Below are 22,213 nucleotides of genomic sequence, written 5' to 3' on the forward strand. Positions count from 1 at the left end.
AATAGAGAAAAAAAGCTTTGTTAAGTTGCTCTAGCCATGGATGTACTTCATTATTATTGTTATTTTGTTATTATTGAGCTTCTGACATTCTTTGATGCAGGAATATTTTGAACATTATCTTTTAAAATTAGTGAAGTACTATCAGTATTAGGTCTTATAATTTCTTCCCCCTCATAAGCCATTTCTGTGGTTTTAAAAATTCTTTTTTTCCCCTTCATTTTCTTTATTCTCATTAAAAGCAGTTGCTGTTAAGTTTGTAACTGCCCGTTGAGCAGGAAAAGTGGATGAATATGCTTCTATTTCTTGTTGATAAAATTTTATGAATTTTGTTTCATGTTTTCATCCTGGTATTGTGCTATAGGCGTATCTACTCTTATCTATTATATATATATAAAATGTCTAAACTCTATGTATAGTCAAGAACTGTGCACCCATGAGCTATTATTATAAATAATAATGCTTAAAGGGCATTTTCCTGGTGGGCCCATTTGATATAATCCCTAGGCCTTTTCCATTCTTTATAAGGTTGCCTTATTGAGGGTGGAAGGAATTCTAGGCATATTTTCATTAGAATCTTGTTGATCTACAGATAACGATATAATATGAAAAGTGATGATATTAATTTTCATAAGCCACATAAAATTGATTTAATTATGTCTTGATGCTTTTGAACTGTGGTGTTGGAGAAGACTCTTGAGAGTCCCTTGGACTGCAAGGAGATCCAACCAGTCCATCCTAAAGGAGATCAATCCTGGGTGTTCATTGGAAGGACTGATGTTGAAGCTGAAACTCCAATACTTTGGCCACCTGATGCGAAGAGCTGACTCATTTGAAAAGACCCTGATGCTGGGAAAGATTGAGGGCAGGAGGAGAAGGGGACGACAGAGGATGAGATGGTTGGATGGCACCACTGACTCAATGGACATGGAGTTGACTGGACTCTGGGAGTTGGTGATAGACAGGGAGGCCTGGTGTGCTGCGGTTGATGGGGTCACAGAATCAGACACGACTGAGCGACTGAACTGAACTGATGTCATGGTTACACCTCATACCTATGACATGTAGTACCCTCATCAGTGGTTGTTTTTCCTGGTTTTATTTATTCCACCACCATTAAAAAAATCTTTTTATATATTTTAAATTGTCCTAGCAATTAAAAGGCAAACTACTAGAGGTCAGGAATACCACTGACCTTATCTGTTCTTCCATAGTGATTTGCATCAAGGTTAAAGACAGGATCTCAAAATCTCAGGCACATAGCTATGCTTATATTACAGCTGTGGGACTTGGACAAGGTACTTCTCCACATTTCTGTTTTCTCATTTGCAAAATGGGAATAGTTAATACTTTATAGATTCTGACTCATTTTTTTCACATTTTCACATTTCACATTCAATGTACTCAGAGTACATTTTATAGTCAGTCAAGTTTTATGAATCATTGTGAACATGACACCATCTGAGATTATTAGTTCTTTCCTGGGAGGGTAGTGTATGTTTTGGTTTGGGTACTGTTGGTGTGAATTCAGATGGCAGTGAGTGAGCACCAGCTTGTGGTACAAAATCTCAGAAGAGTTTATTTTCCATCTCCTCCCAAAGAGCAGGATTGGGACACGTAGGCTTTGCTCCTATCTTTCTTCATGGCTTGTTAATTTCATGCATAGTTTGGTGGCTTAGTTTTTTGTGGGAGTTAGACTCCCTGTCTTGAGCATCCCACCCCGCTTTCTTCAGTTCAGTTCAGTCGCTCAGTTGTGTCCGACTCTTTGTGACCCTGTGGACTGCAGCATGCCAGGCTTCCCTGTCCATCACCAACTCCTGGAGCTTACTCAAACTTGTGTCCATCAAGTTGGTGATGCTATCCAACCATCTCACCCTCTATCATCCCCGTCTCCTTCCGCCTTCAATCTTTCCCAGCATCAGGGTCTTTTCCAATGAGTCAGTTCTTTGCATCAGGTGGCCAACATATTGGACTTTCTGTCCTTCCAATGAATATTCAGAACTGATTTCCTTTAAGATTGACTGGTTTGATGTCTTCTGCAACACCACAGTTCAAAAGCATAATTTCTTTGGCGCTCAGCTTTCTTTATGGTCCAACTCTCAGGTCCATACATGACTAGTGGAAAAACCATAGCTTTGACTAGATGGACCTTTGTCGGCAAAGTAATGTCTCTGCTTTTTAATATGCTGTCTAGGTTGGTCATAGCTTTTCTTCCAAGGAGCAAGCATCTTTTAACTGCACGACTGCAGTCACAATCTATAGTGATTTTGGAGCCCAAAAGAATAAAGTCTGACACTGTTTCCATTGTTTCCCCATATATTTGCCATGAAGTGATGGGACTGGATGCCATCATCTTAATTTTCTGAATGTTGAGTTTTAAGCCAGCTTTTTTACTCTCCTCTTTCACTTTCATCAAGAGGCTCTTTAGTTCTTCTTTGCTTTCTGCCATAAGGGTGGTGTCATCTGTGTATCTGAGGTTATTGATATTTCTCCTGGCAATCTTGATTCCAGCTTGTGCTTCATCAAGCCTGGCATTTTGTATGATGTATCTGCATATAAGTTAAATAAACAGGGTGACAATATACAGCCTTGACATACTCCTTTCCTGATTTGGATCCAGTCTGTTGATCCATGTCCAGTTCTAACTGCTGTCTCTTGACCCTCATGCAGATTTCTCAGGAGTGAGGTCAGGTGGTCTGGTATTCCTGTCTCTTTAAGAATTTTCCACAGTTTGTTGTGATCCACACAGACAAAGGCTTTGGTATAATCAATAAAGCAGAAGTAAATGTTTTTCTGGAACTCTCTTGCTTTTTCTCCCCCTTTCTTAGTAGCACCTAAAGCAGCAGTGCAGTCTTACAATCAGTGATGTTTTAGATCCGATGAAATCAAACCTGCCCTAAAGGGTCATTGTCAGCATAAATCTAGATAATATGTGAAGCTCTCTGCTTAGTGCCTGGTGCATAGTAACCTTTCAATATATGTTACCAGTAGTTTGATATCTCAGATGCACTTGCTCTGCTTTGATCCATGCCATTCTACTTGTTTCCATTGTTTGTTTGCGTCTTTCCCACGCTGCCTTGACCTCCTCCAGGATAGTTTCCTTATATTTGGAATTCTGTCAGTACTGTTAGAACTTGGTAGCACTTCCTAGGCTTGCTGATAGGCGAATTGAATCGAATAACCAATAACCAGCTTTTCAACCATACATTAGTCATTTTACCCATCAAGATATCAGTTTTTTCATCTTTAAAAAGAACAACTTGAGCTGTTAATCCTTAAATAACTTTCACTTACAAAATCTTTTCTTTAAACAACAACACAATTTTTTTTTTAAGGCCATGTCATATGGCTTGCAGCATCTTAGTTCCCTAACCAGGGATTAAACCCAGGACCCCTGCAGTGGAAGTGCCAAGCTTTAACCACTGAACTGCCAGGAAATTTGCATAAATAAAACCTGAAGTTTACATGTACAGAAAAGTTGCAATGATAGTACAGAATTCTCTTCACCTAATTTCTCCTGTGAATACCTTGCATTACCTTGGCACATTTGTCAAAACTGATGTCTCTGTTTCAGTATCCTGTCAAGGATACCACTTGGCATTGAGTAAAATGTTACACTATTTTATGTAAGTTTAGAGTTTTGAATATTATAGCTTTCTGGTTATTAAAAATATGAACATATGGTGGAATTCACTTGCTATATTTCAATTTTAGGTTTCCATGGCACATGGGATACAAAATTTGATAAATGCCATCAGAATGATTCACAGTGTGTCCAGGTACTATAATACTTCTGAGAGAATGACCTCATTGTTTATCAAGGTGAGTTTCAAGGGAAGAAGCCACACATGTAACCCTGTGAAAAAGTTAGCAGTGCTTTCCATTTGAGCCAGAGAAGGGAAAAGGGAAATTCTGGATTTTCGTACTTTGTGGACAAGAAAAGAAAGATGTTGCCTGGAGTCAGTTGTACTTAATTGAAGGGGGACTTTTCTGCTTGTCAGAGGTAAGTGCCCAAGACTTGTTTAAATGTATCTGATGATTTTCTAATTTAGTTATTCCAAATAGTTTTGCATAAGAGGTAAAAGTTGGGTGTTTTGTTGCTAATGCTTCTTAGCTACTTCTATGTACACTGTGGTTTATGTAAAATCTTACCATGTAGTGTCATTTGATTAATTGTTTTAAATAATTGAAAAAATTATCCAAGAAACACATGAATAGAATTTACTTGTAAATAATTCAAGCAGAACAGAACAGTCACATTTCAACCTTTGTTTTTTAAATCAAAGGATAGGTTTAATCATTCATTATCTATGTCCCAAACGTGGCAAGAACCTTAGGAGACTTTTCCATTGCTTGTCTTCCTCCTTGCTGCATGTTCCACATGGAGAATGCTAGTTTCATGTTATTGTTGCTATTTTTTTCAACATTATGAGTCAACAGGTGTTCAGACTGAAATCTAAGTATTGCTAGGTTCTTGGATCTGTGTTGTGATTTCCACGTCTTCCTTTGTCTTGGATTTAGTATTTCTTTTGCTGAAAAAAATTCTTAAGTAATTCTTCCAGAGGGGGTCTCTGTGGTGAGCCCCTTGAGTTCCTGCCTGTCTGAAAATTGCTTCATTTTGTCCTACCACTCAAATGTTAGTTTGGGTTTCTTAAGTTCAATGTAATTTTTTCCTGGAACTTGGAAGATGCCATTGTGTTCTATGTTGTATCTTGCTGCTCTTCCTTTGTAGGAAACCTATTTTATTCTCATAGGAAGATTTTAGGATTTTTTCCTTTATTCTTGAACTTCTAAAATTTCAAAGTAATGCTCTTTTTACATTTATCTTGTTCTATACTTGCTGACGGAGAAGGCAATGGCACCCCACTCCAGTACTCTTGCCTGGAAAATCCCATGGATGGAGGACCCTGGTAGGCTGCAGTCCATGGGGTCACTAAGAGTCGGACACGACTAAACGATTTCACTTTAACTTTTCACTTTCATGCATTGGAGAAGGAAATGGCAACCCACTCCAGTGTTCTTGCCTGGAGAATCCCAGGGACGGGGGAGCTTGGTGGGCTGCCGTCTATGGGGTCGCACAGAGTCGGACACGACTGAAGCGACTTAGCAGCAGCAGCAGCATACTTGCTGAGTTTATTTTACTTCAAAAAGACTGTCGTCTCTCTTCTTTTGGGGGAACTTTTCCTCTTTACTCCCGATTATATCCACCTATACAATTTATTCCCTTTTCTTGAATCTAAAATCTATATTTTTTAATTATGATCTTTTTGGTCCATCTTTGTCCTTTGACCTTTCAGCTCACTCACTGCCTCTTCATTTATATCCCAATTACTGGTCAATGCAAATTTCAGTTTCCAAGTTTTTTTGTTGTTTCCTTTTCATGGTGTAAAAATCCTCTCATATCTTTTTCACGAACTAATTTAGTTAAAGCCATTTAAAAAGATTTTACGCATATCTTTTCTGTATTTTCTCTCTTTGTTGAATTTAATGTTTCTGTCACCATGTCTGTTTTCTTCAGTTGCTTGATGATTCTTGGTTGTCTGCCCATCTTTGTATTTGAGATTCCTGATTTGCCTCTGGGTTTTGTTTATTTTGTCTGTCTCCTGTGAGTAAGGGGCATAACCTACTGTTGGAAGGGAGTGGGAGTAGCTTTCTCTCTGATCTGTCCTCTTGAGGGTGCAGTAGCTACTTTGGTCACAGCTCTCCGAGGCCGTGGTCTGCTTATCGGTTCATCCTTTCAGCATATGGCACTGTTGCCTGCTGTACGAGTTGCTCCAAATTCAGTGTTCAGGGTTACAGCTAAGGGTCACCTCACATTGGAGAAGGCAATGGCACCTCACTCCAGTACTCTTGCCTGGAAAATCCCATGGATGGAGGAGCCTGGTAGGCTGCAGCCCATGGGGTTGCTAAGAGTCGGGCACAACTGAACGACTTCACTTTCACTCCTCACTTTCATGCATTGGAGAAGGAAATGGCAACCCACTCCAGTGTTCTTGCCTGGAGAATCCCAGGGACGGGGGAGCCTGGTGGGCTGCCGTCTATGGGGTCGCACAGAGTCGGACACGACTGAAACGACTTAGCAGCAGCATGTTTTAAAAAAACTTGTTTTATTTCTTTCTCTATATATAGTTATTTTGGACTTATATTTATTTTAGGTAACCAACCAAATGGTGACAGCATGTAAAGCATATATTACTGATGGGGGAACTAATCATGTTTGGGATCAGGAAACACCAGTGGTACTAAAGAAAATTCAGGTTTGTACAAGTATTTTTATTTTCTTAAATCTTTTAACCATCTGGCTCAATTTTGTTTACTTTTTTCATTGATAAAGTATGCTAGCTTTGAAAAAGTATTGTACAGAGTAGCATGAGCAAATAAAAAGAACTTCATTAAAATTATCCACTTCCCTTTATGTTTAGTGCTCCTGGTAGGGCACCATTTAATCCTCAGCTTCTCCATGGCTGCCTGTATCAAACACCTCTTGTGTACTCTTACGTATGCTCTGACCACTCCTCTTATTCCATCCCCTGTTAGATTTCATTTTCTTGCCTTTTTCATTGGCTGGGACTGTCATACATCCTTAAGTAGATCTTGTGATAGTTGGCATCTTATTCTGATCTTCTTTTGGAAGAAAATCCTTCTAACATTTCCCCATTTGGTTTGATGCTTTAGTGCATCATTGATTAGATTCCAGGAAGTTTTACTCCTAATTTTGGTTACTAGGAGATATTATTAAAAGTTATGAATGGGTTTTGAAAAAAGTTTTTATGCACTTATTCATCGAGGAGGTTATAAAATTTTTCTCCTTAATCTGTTAACAGATGACATTTTAAAAAAATTTTTTATTGCAAGATATTTGCTTTACAATATTGTGCTGGTTTCTGCCATACATCAACATCAATCGGTCACAGGTATACATATGTCCCCTCCCTCGTGAACCTCCTTCCCATCTCCCAACCGATCCCACCCTTCTAGGTTGTCATAGAGCACTGGATTGAGCTCCTTGTGTATTTGAGTCAGTCCTAAAGAGGGGGATGAACCTAGAGCCTATCGTACAGAGTGAAGCAAGTTAGAAAGAGAAAGATGGATATTGTATATTAACACATGTGTATGGAATCTAGAAAGATGGTACCAATGAAGCTATTTGCAGGGCAGCAATGGAAGCACAGACAGAACAGACTTGTGGACATAGTGTGGGAGGGAGAGGGTGGGCGGACTGAGAGAGTGGCTTCGGTTCAGTTCAGTTCAGTTCAGTTGCTCAGTCATGTCCAACTCTTTGCAACCCCAAGGACTGCAGCACACCAGGCCTCCCTGTCCATCACCAACTCCGGGAGCTTGCTCAAATTCATGTCCATCGAGTCAGTGATACCATCCAACCATCTCATCCTCTGTCGTCCCCTTCTCCTCCCACGTTGAATCTTTCCCAGCATCAGGGTCTTTTCAAATGAGTCAGCTCTTTACATCAGGTGGCCAAAGTATTGGAGTATAGCTTAGATGACATTTTTAAGTTATCTAGAATGAAACTATTCTGATATCCCTAGGGTAAACTAACTTATGGTGTAATTATCTTTTTAAAGACATTCTTAAATTCACTTTGCTACACTTTTCTGTAGGACCTTTTGCAACTATACTCATGAGAGAGATAGCCTGTAAATTTTTTTTTCTCACAGTATCCTTGTCAGTGTTTCTGGCACTAAGTTTTCAGAATGAATATGACTGAAGGAGAGAAAGAAAGTACTCCCATCTTTTCCAGTCTCTGGAGGAGTCAGTAGAAAATCAAAGCAATCTGTTATTTTGAAAGTCTGAAAGAAATGACCATACCAGGAAGTCTCCAACTGGAAGTGGTTTGCTTTCTTCATGTGCTTGATCCTGGGCTCTGTAGAGTTAAGGTGGGAGGCTGAGACTGGGAGGCAGAGCAAGAAAGGACGCTCGATGCCCGCCCCTAGGACACGAACTGCTGTGCTCGCAGGGTGGGTCCTGAGCACTGCCATCACCACACTGTGACCTTTCAACCAGAGGACAAGGAAGAGGGGTCAGAGGAAACAGGAGATGAGGAATTGCAATTAGAGTAGTTTCTCTTCCTGAAAACACTTAAACCCAAAGACTGGAAGTACCAGAATCATTATGCAGTTTTTGGACAGAGACAGACCAAAGCAGCATGTAAAGCAGCGGTTTTAAAACAGTACCCAAAGAGCTGGTGAGCCATTTAAAGAAGGAGATAATGACAACTGCACTTGCATAAATAGAGCTTATGAAATATCTGATTCAGTGAAAAGAGGAGAAATTAAGAATATAGTTCTTGCTTTTGATAACTCAGTTCCTTCTAGAAGTGAAGCGACGGATACTTTCTTCTAAATGTTTTCCCAAGTGTTTGAAATGTATTCCAGGTGGTAAAAAAGAAAATGTAAACCTAATGATATGCATTCATCCTTTTTGTAGAGGCATTTTATTCCTGCTGGTATAATTTTTATTCTTGGAGAGAGTTTTCTTATTTAAATGAAGGGGAAAAAAAGCAGAATGTCATGATAAGAAGAGAGAGATTGAAAAGCAGAACAGAGCAACAAGGGCACAAAGAAAAAAGAAGAAATGAATGGAAGGTCAGTTGCTAATGCATATAACTGTGATGCAAGAAGAAAAACAGAAGGAAAAATGAAGAAGAAAGAAGCTAAAGAAAATAGAGATGAGCTCAATTAGGAGCTGTTTGGGTAACTAAGGAGAAAGAAGAGGAAGTTTGTCAAAATGCATTACTGGCAAAGAAGAAAAAAGATATCCAGGGAAAAAAGCCATTAAGAGGGAAAGGCAATATCAAATCATTATGTTTTACACATGGAACTAATATAATGTTGTGTGTGCATGCTAAGTTGCTCAGTCATGTGCAACTCTTTGCAACCCTGTGGACCACAGGCCACCAGGCTCCTCTGTCCGTGGGATTCTCCAGGCAAGGATACTGGAGTGGGTTGCCATGCCCTCCTCCAGGGGATCTTCCCAACGCAGGGATGGGACCCGTGTCTCTTTATGTCTCCTGTATTGGCAGGTGGGTTCTTTACCACTAGCGCCACCTGATGTAATGTTATATGTCAACTATATCTCCATAAGAAAAGGGAAAGGTAGCAAAAACTGCAAAATTCACGGAGGACCTGGAATCACATTTCCGATGATGAGATGAAGACTAAGTAATGGAAGAAGTGGAAAAGCGTGGCGATACCCTTGAACTTGCAAGCTTGCTGTACTTAAGTGAGAAACTCACATCACCTACAAAAGAAATAGGAATGATCGCTCTGGCAAAACAGATAGAAGAAAACGAGCAAAGTAGAAGAGAAAGGAAGTTGAGTATGTGCCAAGTATCTAAGAATGCAGAGACATCAACTGTTGCAGGTGGAAATGACAGTAAAAAATGGTCAGAAGAGAACTGATCTGCAATTGCTAGTTAAATCTGTGAGCCTCTTCCTTGCTGGGACGAAGTCAAGATGGGAAGTTATTGCCAATTACGTGAATGTGTATTCTACTTCTGGGAGTCAAGAAAACTACCAAAGATTTCATTGGCAAAGAAGAGTCTCTAAACACTTGGCCATCATCGAAAAGATGGCATACTGTATGGAGAGGAGCCTCAAATTGTCAGTACCTTGAAGTGCTGAAGGTTCTGTCAGCACCTTCAGAACAATTTGAAAATCCACGTGCAGATTTCACGTCTTGACAACAGAAGAACAGAAGCTTTTGGAACAAACTTTGAAAATGTATTTACTGGGTAGTAAATACACCTGAAAGATGGGGAAAAATAGCAGAAGCAGTATCTGACATGACAAAAAGGACTACCAAAATGACATATGAAACTTGCTAAGATGGTGAAAGCAAAGAATGATGCTCAAGAACAAGTGCTGAATTCAGATAGAGCCATGAAATGACATAATGACAGACTGTTGTATGTGCATTTAAAAAATAAAATGACACGTTGAGTTGAGTTGAGCTCAGTCACTCAGTCATGCCCGACTCTTTTTGACCCCATGCCCTGCAGCACTCCAGGCTTCCCTGTCCATCACCAACTCTTGGAGCTTACTCAAACTCATGTCCATCAAGTCGGTGATGCCATCCAGCCATCTCATCCTCTGTCTTCCCCTTCTCCTCCCACCTTCAATCTTTCCCAGCATCAGGGTCTTTTCTAGTGAGTCAGTTCTTCACATCAGGTGGCCAAAGTATCAGAATTTCAACTTCAGCACCAGTCCTTCCAATGAATGTTCAGGACTGATTTTCTTTAGGATGGACTGGTTTGATATTCTTGCAGTCCAAGGGACTCTCAAGAGTCTTTTCCAACACCACAGTTCAAAAGCATCAATTCTTCGGCACTCAGATTTTTTTATAATCCAACTCTTACATCCATACATGACTAATGGAAAAACCATAGCTTTGACTAGACAGACCTTTGTTGGCAAAGTAATGTCTCTGCTTTTTAATATGCTGTCTAGGTTGGTCAGAGCTTTTCTACCAAGGATCAGGCATCTTTTAATTTCATGACTGCAGTCACAATCTGCAGTGATTTTGGAGCCCAAGAAAATAAACTCTCTCACTGTTTCCATTGCTTCCCCATCTATTTGCCATGAAGTGATGGGATCAGATGCCATGATCTTAGTTTTCCGAATGTTGAGTTTTAAGCCAACTTTTTTCACTGTCATCTTTCACTTTCATCAAGAGGCTTTTTAGTTCCTCTTAGCTTTCTGCCATAAGGGTGGTGTCATCTGTGTATCTAAGGTTATTGATATTTCTCCTGATAATCTTGATTCCAGCTTGTGCTTCATCCAGCCTAGCATTTCACGTGATGTACTCTGCATATAAGTTAAATAAGCAGGGTGACAATATACAGCCTTGATATACTCCTTTCCAAATTTGGAACCAGTCTGTTGTTCCATGTCCAGTTCTAACTGTTGCTTCTTGACCTGCATACAGATATCTCAGGAAATGGGTCAGGTGGTCTGGTATTCCCATCTCTTTAAGAATTTTCAGTTTGTTGTGATCTACACAGTCAAAGGCTTTGGTGTAGTCAATAAAGCAGAAGTAGATGTTTTTCTGGAACTCTTGCTTTTTTGATGATCAAACGGATGTTGACAATTTGATCTCTGGTTCCTCTACCTTTTCTAAATCCAGCTTGAACATCTGGAAGTTCACAGTTCATGTACTGTTGAAACCTGGCTTGGAGAATTTTAAGCATTACTTTGCTAGCGTGTGAGATGAGTGCAATTGTGTGGTAGTTTGAGCATTCCTTGTCATTGCCTTTCTTTGGGATTGGGATAAAAACTGACCTTTTCCAGTCCTGTGGCCACTGCTGAGTACTATAAAACTGCAAGTACTATACAAAAAAAATATCTGGACAGAACTCATGTAACTCATTGAGCTTGAGTTTTTTGTGGAATTTCCTTTTCTTATCATTAAAATTTTTAAAATTGTGATAAAATATACACAATGTAAAATTTACTGTTTTAACTGTTTTAAAATTTGTGGTTCAGTGGCATTAAGCACATTCACAATATTGTGTAACCATTACCACTATCAATTTCTGGAATGTTTCCATCTCCACAGACTGAGATTCTATATCTATTAAATAGCAACTTATTCCCTGTCTCCAAGCCCCTGGTCATCTCTGTTCTGCTTTCTGTCTCCATGTATTTGTCTATTCTAGGTTTTTTATATAGAATCAGGCAGTATTTGTCCTTCAGTGCTGGTGTCTTTTTTTAACATAACATGTTTTCAAAGTTCATATTGTGGCATGTATTAGAATTTCATTTTTTTTAATGGCTGAGTATTATTCCATTGTGTGGATATACCACATTTTGTTTATTGATTCATCTTTTGATAGACATTTGGGTTGTTACCACTTTCTGACTATTGTGAATAATGCTGATATGATCACTGTTGTGTAATGATCTCTTTGAGTCTCTTTATTTTGAGTATATACCTAAAAATGGAATTGCTGGATCATATGCAATTATATATTTAACTTTTTGCACAACCATTAGGCTGTTTTCTATAGCTGCTGTTCCATTTTACGTTCTCACCAGCAATACATGAGAGTTCTGGTTTCTCCACATCCACACCAGTGCTTGTTATTTTTTCTTTTTCTTTTTTGATAATAGCATCCTAATGCCTGTGAAATGTTATCCCATTGTGTTTTGATTTGCATTTCCCTAATGTCTAGTAATAGTTGAGCATATTTTCAAATACATATTGGCAATTTGTATATTTTCCTTGGAGAAATAGCTTTCAAATCCTTTACTCACTTTTGAACTGAGTTGTTCTGCTTTTGTTCAGTTGTAAGAGTTCTTTACATATTCTAGATATTAGTCCCTGGCATATATTTTAAAAAAATACATAGTTTCATTTTTTTAAAAACTAATTTTTTGACTTTTATTTCATTTATTCTTGAGTCAGTTTGGTAAGTTTATATTTTTGAGGAATTTATTCAAGTTTTCTAAAATTTGTAAATTATTGTTATAATGTTGATAATATCTTATTATTATATAATATAATATATATTATTATTATATATAATTATAATAATATATTATTATTGCTTTATTATATACTATGTCCGCTTATTCATTAACAGTATTACTTATCTTTTTCCATTGTCTTCTTAATCATTCTTGCTCACTCAATCCTCAGATTCAAAACAACCCATACTCTTTCTGGAAGTTTAATCATTTCTGTTGTTGTTGTTGTTATTTTTTGGATTCCATGTTGCCCTCTAGAATTTCTCCAGTGTTAATTTTGGGAGTGGGAGGCAGAGATCACTCCCTCCAAGTTGACCTATTAGCAGGAGCCAGAACTCTTGACATAGAACTTAGCAATTTATTCTTATAATTCTTTTAATATCCTTCAGGTCACTAGCTATTTACCTACTGAATTAGAAATGAAAGTTTGGTTTTCTGAATTCTAGTTTAACCCAATTTCTATCACATTTGAAATCCTTTCAGGAGACTTCTACTGTATAGTTTTGGGGAATAATTTTCAAATGGGTTGGAAGAAACAATGGAAAGAATTATTATTTAGGACCTTATCTGTCCAACATGAAGGAATTTGTTAGTAGAGAAGAAATAATATGAAGTAATTTCTATTAGATGGCATATTCCAGGAGGATAAGGATATTATTCCTAGCATCTCAAGGAAGTTGAGTGAAAAATTATCAGTAACCTTGAAGAGTGTAAGATTTTGTTTTAGAGATTGAGATGGGGGGACTATCTCTTATAGTTAGAAGTAGGTGTGTGACTAGTTACAGAAACCTGAATGTTTATAGGAATCACCTGAGAAACTGGTTGAACATATGGATTTCTATGTCTCACTCACAGAAATTCTGATTTAGTGGCTGAAGGAGACAGAATAAAGATGTCCTCATCCTAATCCCTGGAATTTGTTACATTAAATGTCAAGGGGGAATTCAGATTGTAGGAGGAACTAAGGATGGGGAGGTTATCCTGGATGATCAAAGTGGGCCCAATGTAATCACATAGGTCCTTCTAGACTCAAGAGGGAGATGAAAGAGTCAGAGCCAGGGAGCTGACAGTATGTTAGAGATTTGACTGGACATTTGTGGCTTTGAAAAAGTTGAACATTTTTTAAAAGATGGTTTGGTTTGCTTGACATGACAGTGAGTTCCTACTGGAGACTGGTAACACTGTCCTCTCTTTTTGCCTGGCTGAACTGCCCAGTGGTATCCCAGTTCAGTTGCCCAGTCGTGTCCGACTCTTTGCGACCCCATAAACCGCAGCACGCCAGGCCTCCCTGTCCATCACCAACTGCCAGAGTCCACCCAAACCCATGTCCATTGAGTTGGTGATGCAGTCCAACCATCTCATCCTCTGTCATCCCCTTCTCCTCCTGCCTTCAATCTTTCCCAGCATCAGGGGCTTTTCAAACGAGTCAGCTCTTTGCATCAGGGGGCCAAAATATTAGAGTTTCAGCTTCAACATCAGTCCTTCCAAAGAACACCTAGGACTGATCTCCTTTAGGATGGAATGGTTGGACCTCCTTGCAGTCTAAGGGACCCTCAAGGGTCTTCTCCAACACCACAGTTCAAAAACATCAATTCTTTAGTGCTCAGCTTTGTTTATAGTCCAACTTTCACATCCATACATGACTACTGGAAAAACCATAGCCTTGACTAGACGGACCTTTGTTGACAAAGTAATGTCTCTGCTTTTCAATATGCAGTCATAACTTTCCTTCTAAGGAGTAAGTATCTTTTAATTTCATGGCTGCAATCACCATGTCCAGTGATTTTGGAGCCCCCCAAAATAAAATCAGCCACTGTTTCCCCATCTAGTCAAATATTAGGATTTCAGTAATGTATCCATCAAAGACTTTATGCTCTCCTTGTGGAGAAATGACAGTTGCATAATAAATTAGCACTACACAACCTTAATGTTTTTTATACCTGTATGTGAATAATGCTGATTAAAAGGTGCCAACTGAATAGATAATTGATAACAGAATTGATACATCATTTTTTACCTGAAAGTTCTAATTAGCCATGAAAATCTGACAACAAATAGTGTATATCATACTTTGATAAGGATAAGAGTTAAGGGGAAATAATGAGAATAAAGAAGATGAGAGAATGGCATTGAAACATGTATAATATCATATATGAAACGAGTCGCCAATCCAGGTTTGATGCACGATACTGGATGCTTGGGGCTGGTGCACTGGGATGACCCAGAGGGATGGTACAGGGAGGGAGGAGGGAAGAGGGTTCAGGATGGGGAACACGTGTATACCTGTGGCGGATTCATGTTGATATATGGCAAAACCAGTACAATATTGTAAAGTTAAAAAATAAAATAAAAAAATAAGATGAGAATATTTTGTAAAATAGAAAAAAATATATTGATTTTTCACAGACCTTTCTATATGTGAGCAGAGAACTTGAATTTTTAATGTTAGCAGCAACAGCCCTGTTGAGGGGCTGCTGTGATCAGTTCTGTGTGAGGATAGCAGTTTTGAATTTTTCACTTATGAACAAAAGGCTCACTATATATCACCCCGTTTTAAATCTCTCATAGGACTGCATTTTTCTATTCAAGGAATATCAGGCATCTTTTCATAAAACAAGGAAACAGATTTTAGAGTCCTCAGGGGAAAAATCTTTTGAGGTTTCAGAAATGTACATATTTGGAAAATTTGAAGCTTTCTGCAAAAGATTGGAGAAGGTAAGCAGCCACAGTTTTCACTGCCAACCATAGTGTTCCAGTTATTTCATACTTCATGTAGCATTGTTGAGATCTCTTATCTCACTATTGATCTGACTCATCCAATGTTACTCATAGATTGCTGCATTTTATTATAACTTATTTTTTCATTCCTAGTTACTGTCTTCTGCCAGTCACACAAAAGCTGTTGTAGACTTTCTCTTCTCTTGAGACCTCAACTCTGTCTTCACATATGGAGCTTGAACTCAAGTCTCTGCTCTTAGGCATCATAGCAGCTGAGAACAGGTGTGAGATGACATGTGTGCAGTACCTGGCAGAACCAGGTAGTTGTTTCATATCTGGATGTGTGGGTACCTTATCTTTCTAGGGCAGCATGTATGGTCTAACATAGACATTATGTGTGTACTGTCTTTGCTGGGCAGATGTGGATTAGAAACTTCTGCACCTTGGATCCATTCATTGTTTAGCACTGGCTGGAGAGAAGTGAGGTTTTGCCAGTGCATATAGGGCAGCCCATCCCAGGGTCTTCTTGCAGTCAGCCTTTGGAAAGCCTACAGATACCATCTAGGTACCATCCTCCCCATGCCCCCACCATTCTGCAAGCTCCCTAGGTCTTGGGAGTAGTTAGGGACCTGCTCATCATTTTTGGGACAATGGTGGGGACATTACGCAAGTTGAAGGGCATTTCCTAGGTATGCCAGGATGGGAAAGTATGGGTGCTGAACAGAACCAGGTTACTGAGTTGGGTCCTTCCTACATACTTCTATTGGTTCTGTTTTTGTTTATTTCTCTAGCATCTTTATTGTGATATAGTTCACATACCACATAATTTATTCATTTAAAGTGTTCAAGTCAATATTTTCTAATATATTCACAGGATTGTGCAACCATCACCACCATCTAATTTTACATTTCATTCCCACTAAAAGAAAACCCTGTGCCCATTAGCAATGATACCCCTTTCTCCCCTCTACCCAACCCTAAGCAACTGCTAATCTACTTTCTGTTTCTATAGATTTGCCTATTCTGGACGTTCCATATAAATGGAGTCATATAATATGTGCTCTTTTGTGACTGGCTCCTTTAGTTTAGTATGATGATTTCAAGCCTCATCTGTTTTGTAGCATTCCTCTTTATTGCAGAATAATATTCCATCATATGGGTATGTGTGCTTAGTTGCTCAGTCGTGTCTGACTCTTTGCAACCTCATGGACTGTAGCCCACCAGGCTCCTCTGTCCATGGGGATTCTCCAGGCAAGAATACTGGAGTGGGTTGCCATACCCTCCTCTCACATGGGTATACTATATTTTATTTGTCCATTCATTAGTTGATGGACATTTGGGTTTTTCCATTTTGGGCTACTACGAGTAATGCTGCTATTTTCTGTGTGTGTTTTTGAGTTGTTATTTCTCTCGAGTTTATGCATAGGAGTGGAATTGTTGGGTCATATTATAACTCCATGTTTACTTTTTGAGGGAGTACCAAACTGTTTTCCAAAGTACTTGCATCATTTTATATTCTCGTAAGAAATGTATGAGGGTTCCAGTTTCTCTACATCATTGTAATGCTTGTTATTATCTGTCCTTTTGAATTTAGCCATTGTAGTGGATGTGAAGTGATATCACACTGTGGTTTTGATTTGCATTTCCCTGATGACTCGGTGACTAATGGTGTTGAGCATCTTTTCATGAGCTTATTGTCCATTCGTATTTCTTCTTTGGAGAAATTTCTGTTCCGATTCTTTGCACATTTTAAATTTAGTTATTTGTATTTTTATAGTTGAGTTTATAAGCATTATTTATGTATTCTGGATTTAAGTCTCTTATCAGATATGATTTTCAAGTATTTTCTCTTGCTGCGGGCTATCTTTTCATTTTCTTGATTGTGTTCTTTGAAGCATGAAGTTTTAAATTTTCATCAAGTCTGATTTATCAAGTGTTTGTTTTGTCGCTTGTGCTTTTGGTGATGCATCTAGGAAAAGTTGTATGAGACTGTTTTGTGAACAGTGGGAATGTCTTGAGGACAAATGTCTAATTGGAATTGTATCAGCATGGGTCAAATGAATAAATGAGTCCCATCATCAGAACCTGTTCCACAGAGATGTTTAATATGTCTGAAACCATTAGAATGTAAACCTGGAGGTGATTCCTAGTTACTTTTCATTTTTCCAGGAGCAAGGACCCTCACCAACTTGGGTGCAGTTTTAGGCTTGGTAGGGCTTCAGGGCTGGACCTTAATGGTTAACCCATTTGCAATAAAGATCTTTGCTGTCAGGTCTAGTGCTGGAGATCCATCTGTAAAGTAGCAGCCCAAGCATTCCTGATCCTAGAGGGAGTAGGTGATAATGGCTAGCTGCTTCAGCCACTCACCCCCATCCTACCTCTAGAGAAGCCTACCTACAATCTTAAGGATACAACTTCATGCCACAAAGGCTCAACAGTCAGAGCCAATGCAGCACTCTCCAGGGGCCTTACTTGAAGTGCATTCTGGCTGCTAGGTTATTCCAACTCTCCTGTGCTAAGAATCCTTTGGCTGGCTGGCATCTCTCCCAGGTGTAATTGGTGGATATTGGTTTCCAGATGCTCGAAGACGGGGCATGATAGTTACCCTGAAATGTGGCCAGGATTTTTTTTTATAATCCTGTAGAGGTTGTTCCAACATCTGTTGGAGCATCGAAAAAGCGAGAGAGTTCCAGGAAAACATCTATTTCTGCTTTATTGTCTACACCAAAGCCTTTGACTGTGTGGATCACAAGAAATTGTAAAAATTTTTAAAGAGATGGGAATACCAGACCACCTGACCTGCCTCCTGAGAAATCTGAATGCAGGTCAAGAAGCAACAGTTAAAATTGGACATGGAACAACAGACTGGTTTCAAATTGGGAAAGGAGTATGTTAAGGCTGTATATTGTCACCCTGCTCATTTAACTTATATGCAGAGTATATCATGTGAAATGCAGGCTGGATGTAGCACATGCTGGAATCAAGATTACCAAGAGAATTATCAATAACCTCAGATATACAGATGACAACACTCTTATGGAAGAAAGAGGAGAAGGACTAAAGAGCCTCTTGATGAAAGTGAAAGAGATGAGTGAAAAAGTTGGCTTAAAACTCAACATTCGGAAAACTAAGATCATGGCATCTGGTCCATCACTTCATGGCAAATGGGGAAGCAATGGAAACAGTGAGAGGCTTTATTTTGGGGGGCTCCAAAATCACTGCAGATGGTGACAGCAGCCATGAAATTAAAAGGAGCTTACTCTTTGGAAGAAAAGCTCTAACCAACCTAAACAGCATATTAAAAAGCAGAGACATTACTTTGCCAACAAATGTCTGTCTAGTCAAAGCTATGGTTTTTCCAGTAGTCATGTATAGATGTGAGAGTTGAACTATAATGAAAGCTGAGCACCGAAGAATTGATGCTTTTGAGCTGTGGTGTTGGAGAAGACTCTTGAGCGTCCCTTGGACTGCAAGGAGCTCCAACCAGTCCATCCTAAAGGAAATCAGTCCTGAATATTCACTGGAAGATCTGATGCTGAAGCTGAAACTGCAATACTTTGGCTACCTGATGTGAAGACCTGACTCACTGGAAAAGACTCTGATGCTGGGCAAGACTGAAGGTGGGAGGAGAAGGGGACAACAGAAGATGAGATGGTTGGATGGCTGGATGGCATCACCGACTTGATGGACATGAGTTTGAGTAAGCTCCAAGAGTTGGCATGCTGCAGTCCATGGGGTCACAAAGAGTCAGACATGACTAAGTGATTGAACTGAACTGAGAGGTGGTTACTGAGCTGCCTCGGTGGACTTCCCCTGCTCAGTGGGGCACAGCAGGGACTGCTGTTGGACCTGCCCTGAGAGCTCTTCAATAGCTGTCAAGGAGAGACAGAAAGGCACGCTAAGCCAGATCCTGTTAGGGAAAGCTGAGATTCAGATGTCTGGATGACCAACTCCAAAGTCAAAGGACAGACAGAATTGAGCTTGGCGTTGGAGAGCCAAGACCTCAGAGTTGGGCAGAGATGTTGGGAATCTTTAAGGAATAAGTGAGGAAAATTCTAGTGTGTCAGCTTAGGGTGCCTGAAAGTTACCTTTTGGTAGGTGGAGACTTGATGGTGTATTGTGGTTAGTCTGCCCTAAAGAACTGAAATTAAGTGTGTATGATATAGCTTTTGTTTCTTCTTCTTCCTGCCATGTAAATTTTGGTGAATATTGGTGTTTCCCAGAGCTCTGTGTTTAGTTTTCTTTTCTTCTCACCCTGAACATTTGTGGGAGAGAAGAGAAGGTGTGGGAAGCTTTGAGTATTGTTCTCCAGAGCAAGAATCAAGATGAGGAATCACTGATGAAGACTGAAGAGCTGAGAGCCTGTGGACATGAAAGACTTTTTCTTTATGGTGAAGTAGGTAGTGTTGGCATGTTGAGATGGAGCCAACTGTTTCTGAAGCAACGTTCATAATGAGGATTGCCCAGGGTTCTTTTTAAAAAACAGTTTTCTTTTATTGTGCCGAAAGTTACATAATATAAAACATACGATTTTAACCATATTTATCTATACAGTTCAGTGGCCCTAAGTGTATTTACATTGCTCTACAGCTCTTATCATCATCTGTCTCCCGAATTTTTCACCTTCCTAAACTCAAACTGTCTCCATTAAACACTAACTCCTTGTTCCCCCTCCCCCTACAACCCCCACCTGCCAGCCCCTGGAGTCTACCAGTGTACTTTCTGACACTATGAATTTGACTATTTGAGATACCTCATGTAAGTGGAATCCAACAGTAGTTGTCTCCCAAGTGTTCTTTAAGGGTCAGAAGTGACTGCAGTCATCCTTCAGGATTGTGGGGCCTTTCTTTTTTCTGAATGTGGATTTATTGCTAGTGTTACATATCAGAACTGTCGGGAGTGCCAAGAAGGACGGTAACGCTTTTGAATCCAGTGAAGTGATTTTGAGGAATAAAAGGCCTAAACTGTTTAGACATCTGCAAGGGATTTTAGTCCCTGCCCTTCCTCCTCTTGAAAGGCAAAGTGATCAAATTCTGAGAAAGGCTGTAAACTCTTTCCTTATGTTGAAACATCTTCTGTCTTAAATAGTCCAAGGGTAATAATGACTGGAGTAGAGATTTGTCTTCTATTTTATCTCCTCTGGTTGGGTTTATTTATATGATTCTAGATCCTGTTTATTTATTTATTTTTTTTAAATCATTGATTCATTAAGAGTTTGTTCTGGGGAAGGGTGCTAATTTTTTAAATAAAATAACACTTTTGTTTTTAAGATTACAGAAATGATAACTGTTGTGCAAACATACTCAACCTTAAACAATTCTACCATAGAGGGAATAGACATTTTGGCAATAAAATTCAAAAATATATATCAAGGGGTTAAGAAGAAACAGTATGACATTCTGGATCCAAGAAGGACAGAATTTGACACAGATTTCTTAGATTTTATGACAAAAATCAATGCTTTAGAGGTGAGTATACATAATTTTACTTTAGTAAAGCTGAAATGTAATCAATAGTACTGTACTGAAATTAACATAGTTACTATTTATTACAAATTACTCTTGCAAATTGATCAAAAATACTTGCTGGTATGAATAATTTTCTAACTAGTCTACAAGATATTTTCCATCTTTTTTAAAAAATGAAAAATGAGTTTACTCAGTAAAGGGTACCAGGAACTAACCAGAAGCCCAAAGGGCTTATTGTAGCTAGGGTTTATTTTTCATTTGCATTAAAAATTAGATTCGGTTTTTGTTGTGCCAGGGACCCATGTCACTTTTGCAGTCTAAGAGGGAATTTGTCAGCCTTGTTCTTGGTCAAGTGTGAGAAGATTTGAGAACAGATTAGGAAGACGAATCACTCTTCCCTTGGCACTGCACTTTATAACCACATTCTCATTACAGCTTAGAGGATGGCTCTGAAAAGGCCCTCAATCCTGTCTGTCAGAGCTCAAGGAACCCCAGAGGGATGAGACTGTAACATATTTCTCTGTCACTTTTTGGGCTTATATGACCTCAGTTACTATCTTACCGAAAACTCTTAGCCCAGGTGTAGCCCCAGGTCTCCTCCTTGCTGCATAAGGTCCTAGAAACACAGGGAGGGATAGGAATTCTCCAGGCAAAAATGCTGGAGTGGGTAGCCACTCCCTTCTCCTTGGGATCTTCCCAACCCAGAGATTGAACCTGGGTCTCCTGGATTGCAGGTGAATTCTTTACCATCTGAGCCACCTGCTAACACACTGTCTAATTGAAAACTGTTAGCCCAGATGTAGCTCCAGTTCTCCTCTTTGCTCAGAATGTCCTGGAAACACAGAGAGGGAAAAGAATATACAATGTCCACTTCCTGGGTCTTAAATTATTGCTAAGAAGGTGAGGAAAATTATATTTTTTTCCCTTGTGTTTTAAAAGACTCTTTTAAAAACCACATTATGTATATAATTTGTGCAATATATATTAAAAAGATCCTAAAATTCTAACAACACTTTTTCTTTTTGACACAGATTTCCTTTCAGTTTTTGAAAGTTAGACTCTGATAAGATCAGATCAGATCAGATCAGTCGCTCAGTCGTGTCCGACTCTTTGCGACCCCATGAATCGCAGCACGCCAAGCCTCCCTGTCCATCACCAACTCCTGCAGTTCACCCAGACTCACGTCCATCGAGTCAGTGATGCCATCCAGCCATCTCATCCTCTGTCGTCCCCTTCTCCTCCTGCCCCCAATCCCTCCCAGCATCAGAGTCTTTTCCAATGAGTCAACTCTTTGCATGAGGTGGCCAAAGTACTGGAGTTTCAGCTTTAGCATCATTCCTTCCAAAGAAATCCCAGGGCTGATCTCCTTCAGAATGGACTGGTTGGATCTCCTTGCAGTCCAAGGGACTCTCAAGAGTCTTCTCCAACACCACAGTTCAAAAGCATCAATTCTTCGGCGCTCAGCCTTCTTCATAGTCCAACTCTCACATCCATACATGACCACAGGAAAAACCATAGCCTTGACTAGACGAACCTTTGTTGGCAAAG

The 22,213-nt window shown here is 39.4% G+C and overlaps 1 protein-coding gene and 1 pseudogene across 1 annotated transcript in view; both read left to right on the top strand.

Moving 5' to 3' along the window:
• DNAH8 (dynein axonemal heavy chain 8) overlaps positions 1-22,213 on the top strand; it is a 317,992-nt gene that overhangs the window by 21,535 nt on the left and 274,244 nt on the right. The window contains exons 9-12 of the mRNA XM_086371558.1: positions 3,712-3,819; positions 6,153-6,254; positions 15,048-15,194; positions 20,468-20,665. Coding sequence (XP_086227684.1) covers positions 3,712-3,819; positions 6,153-6,254; positions 15,048-15,194; positions 20,468-20,665 — 555 coding nt within the window. The remainder of the gene's footprint in view (positions 1-3,711; positions 3,820-6,152; positions 6,255-15,047; positions 15,195-20,467; positions 20,666-22,213) is intronic.
• LOC147346731 (dnaJ homolog subfamily C member 2 pseudogene) lies at positions 6,746-9,902 on the top strand (annotated as a pseudogene).

This window comes from Bos grunniens, chromosome 23 (genome assembly GCF_055505025.1).
Source record: "Bos grunniens cultivar Pamir isolate PY7600 chromosome 23, Bosgru_T2T1.0, whole genome shotgun sequence".
NCBI classification, from domain to species: domain Eukaryota; kingdom Metazoa; phylum Chordata; class Mammalia; order Artiodactyla; family Bovidae; genus Bos; species Bos grunniens.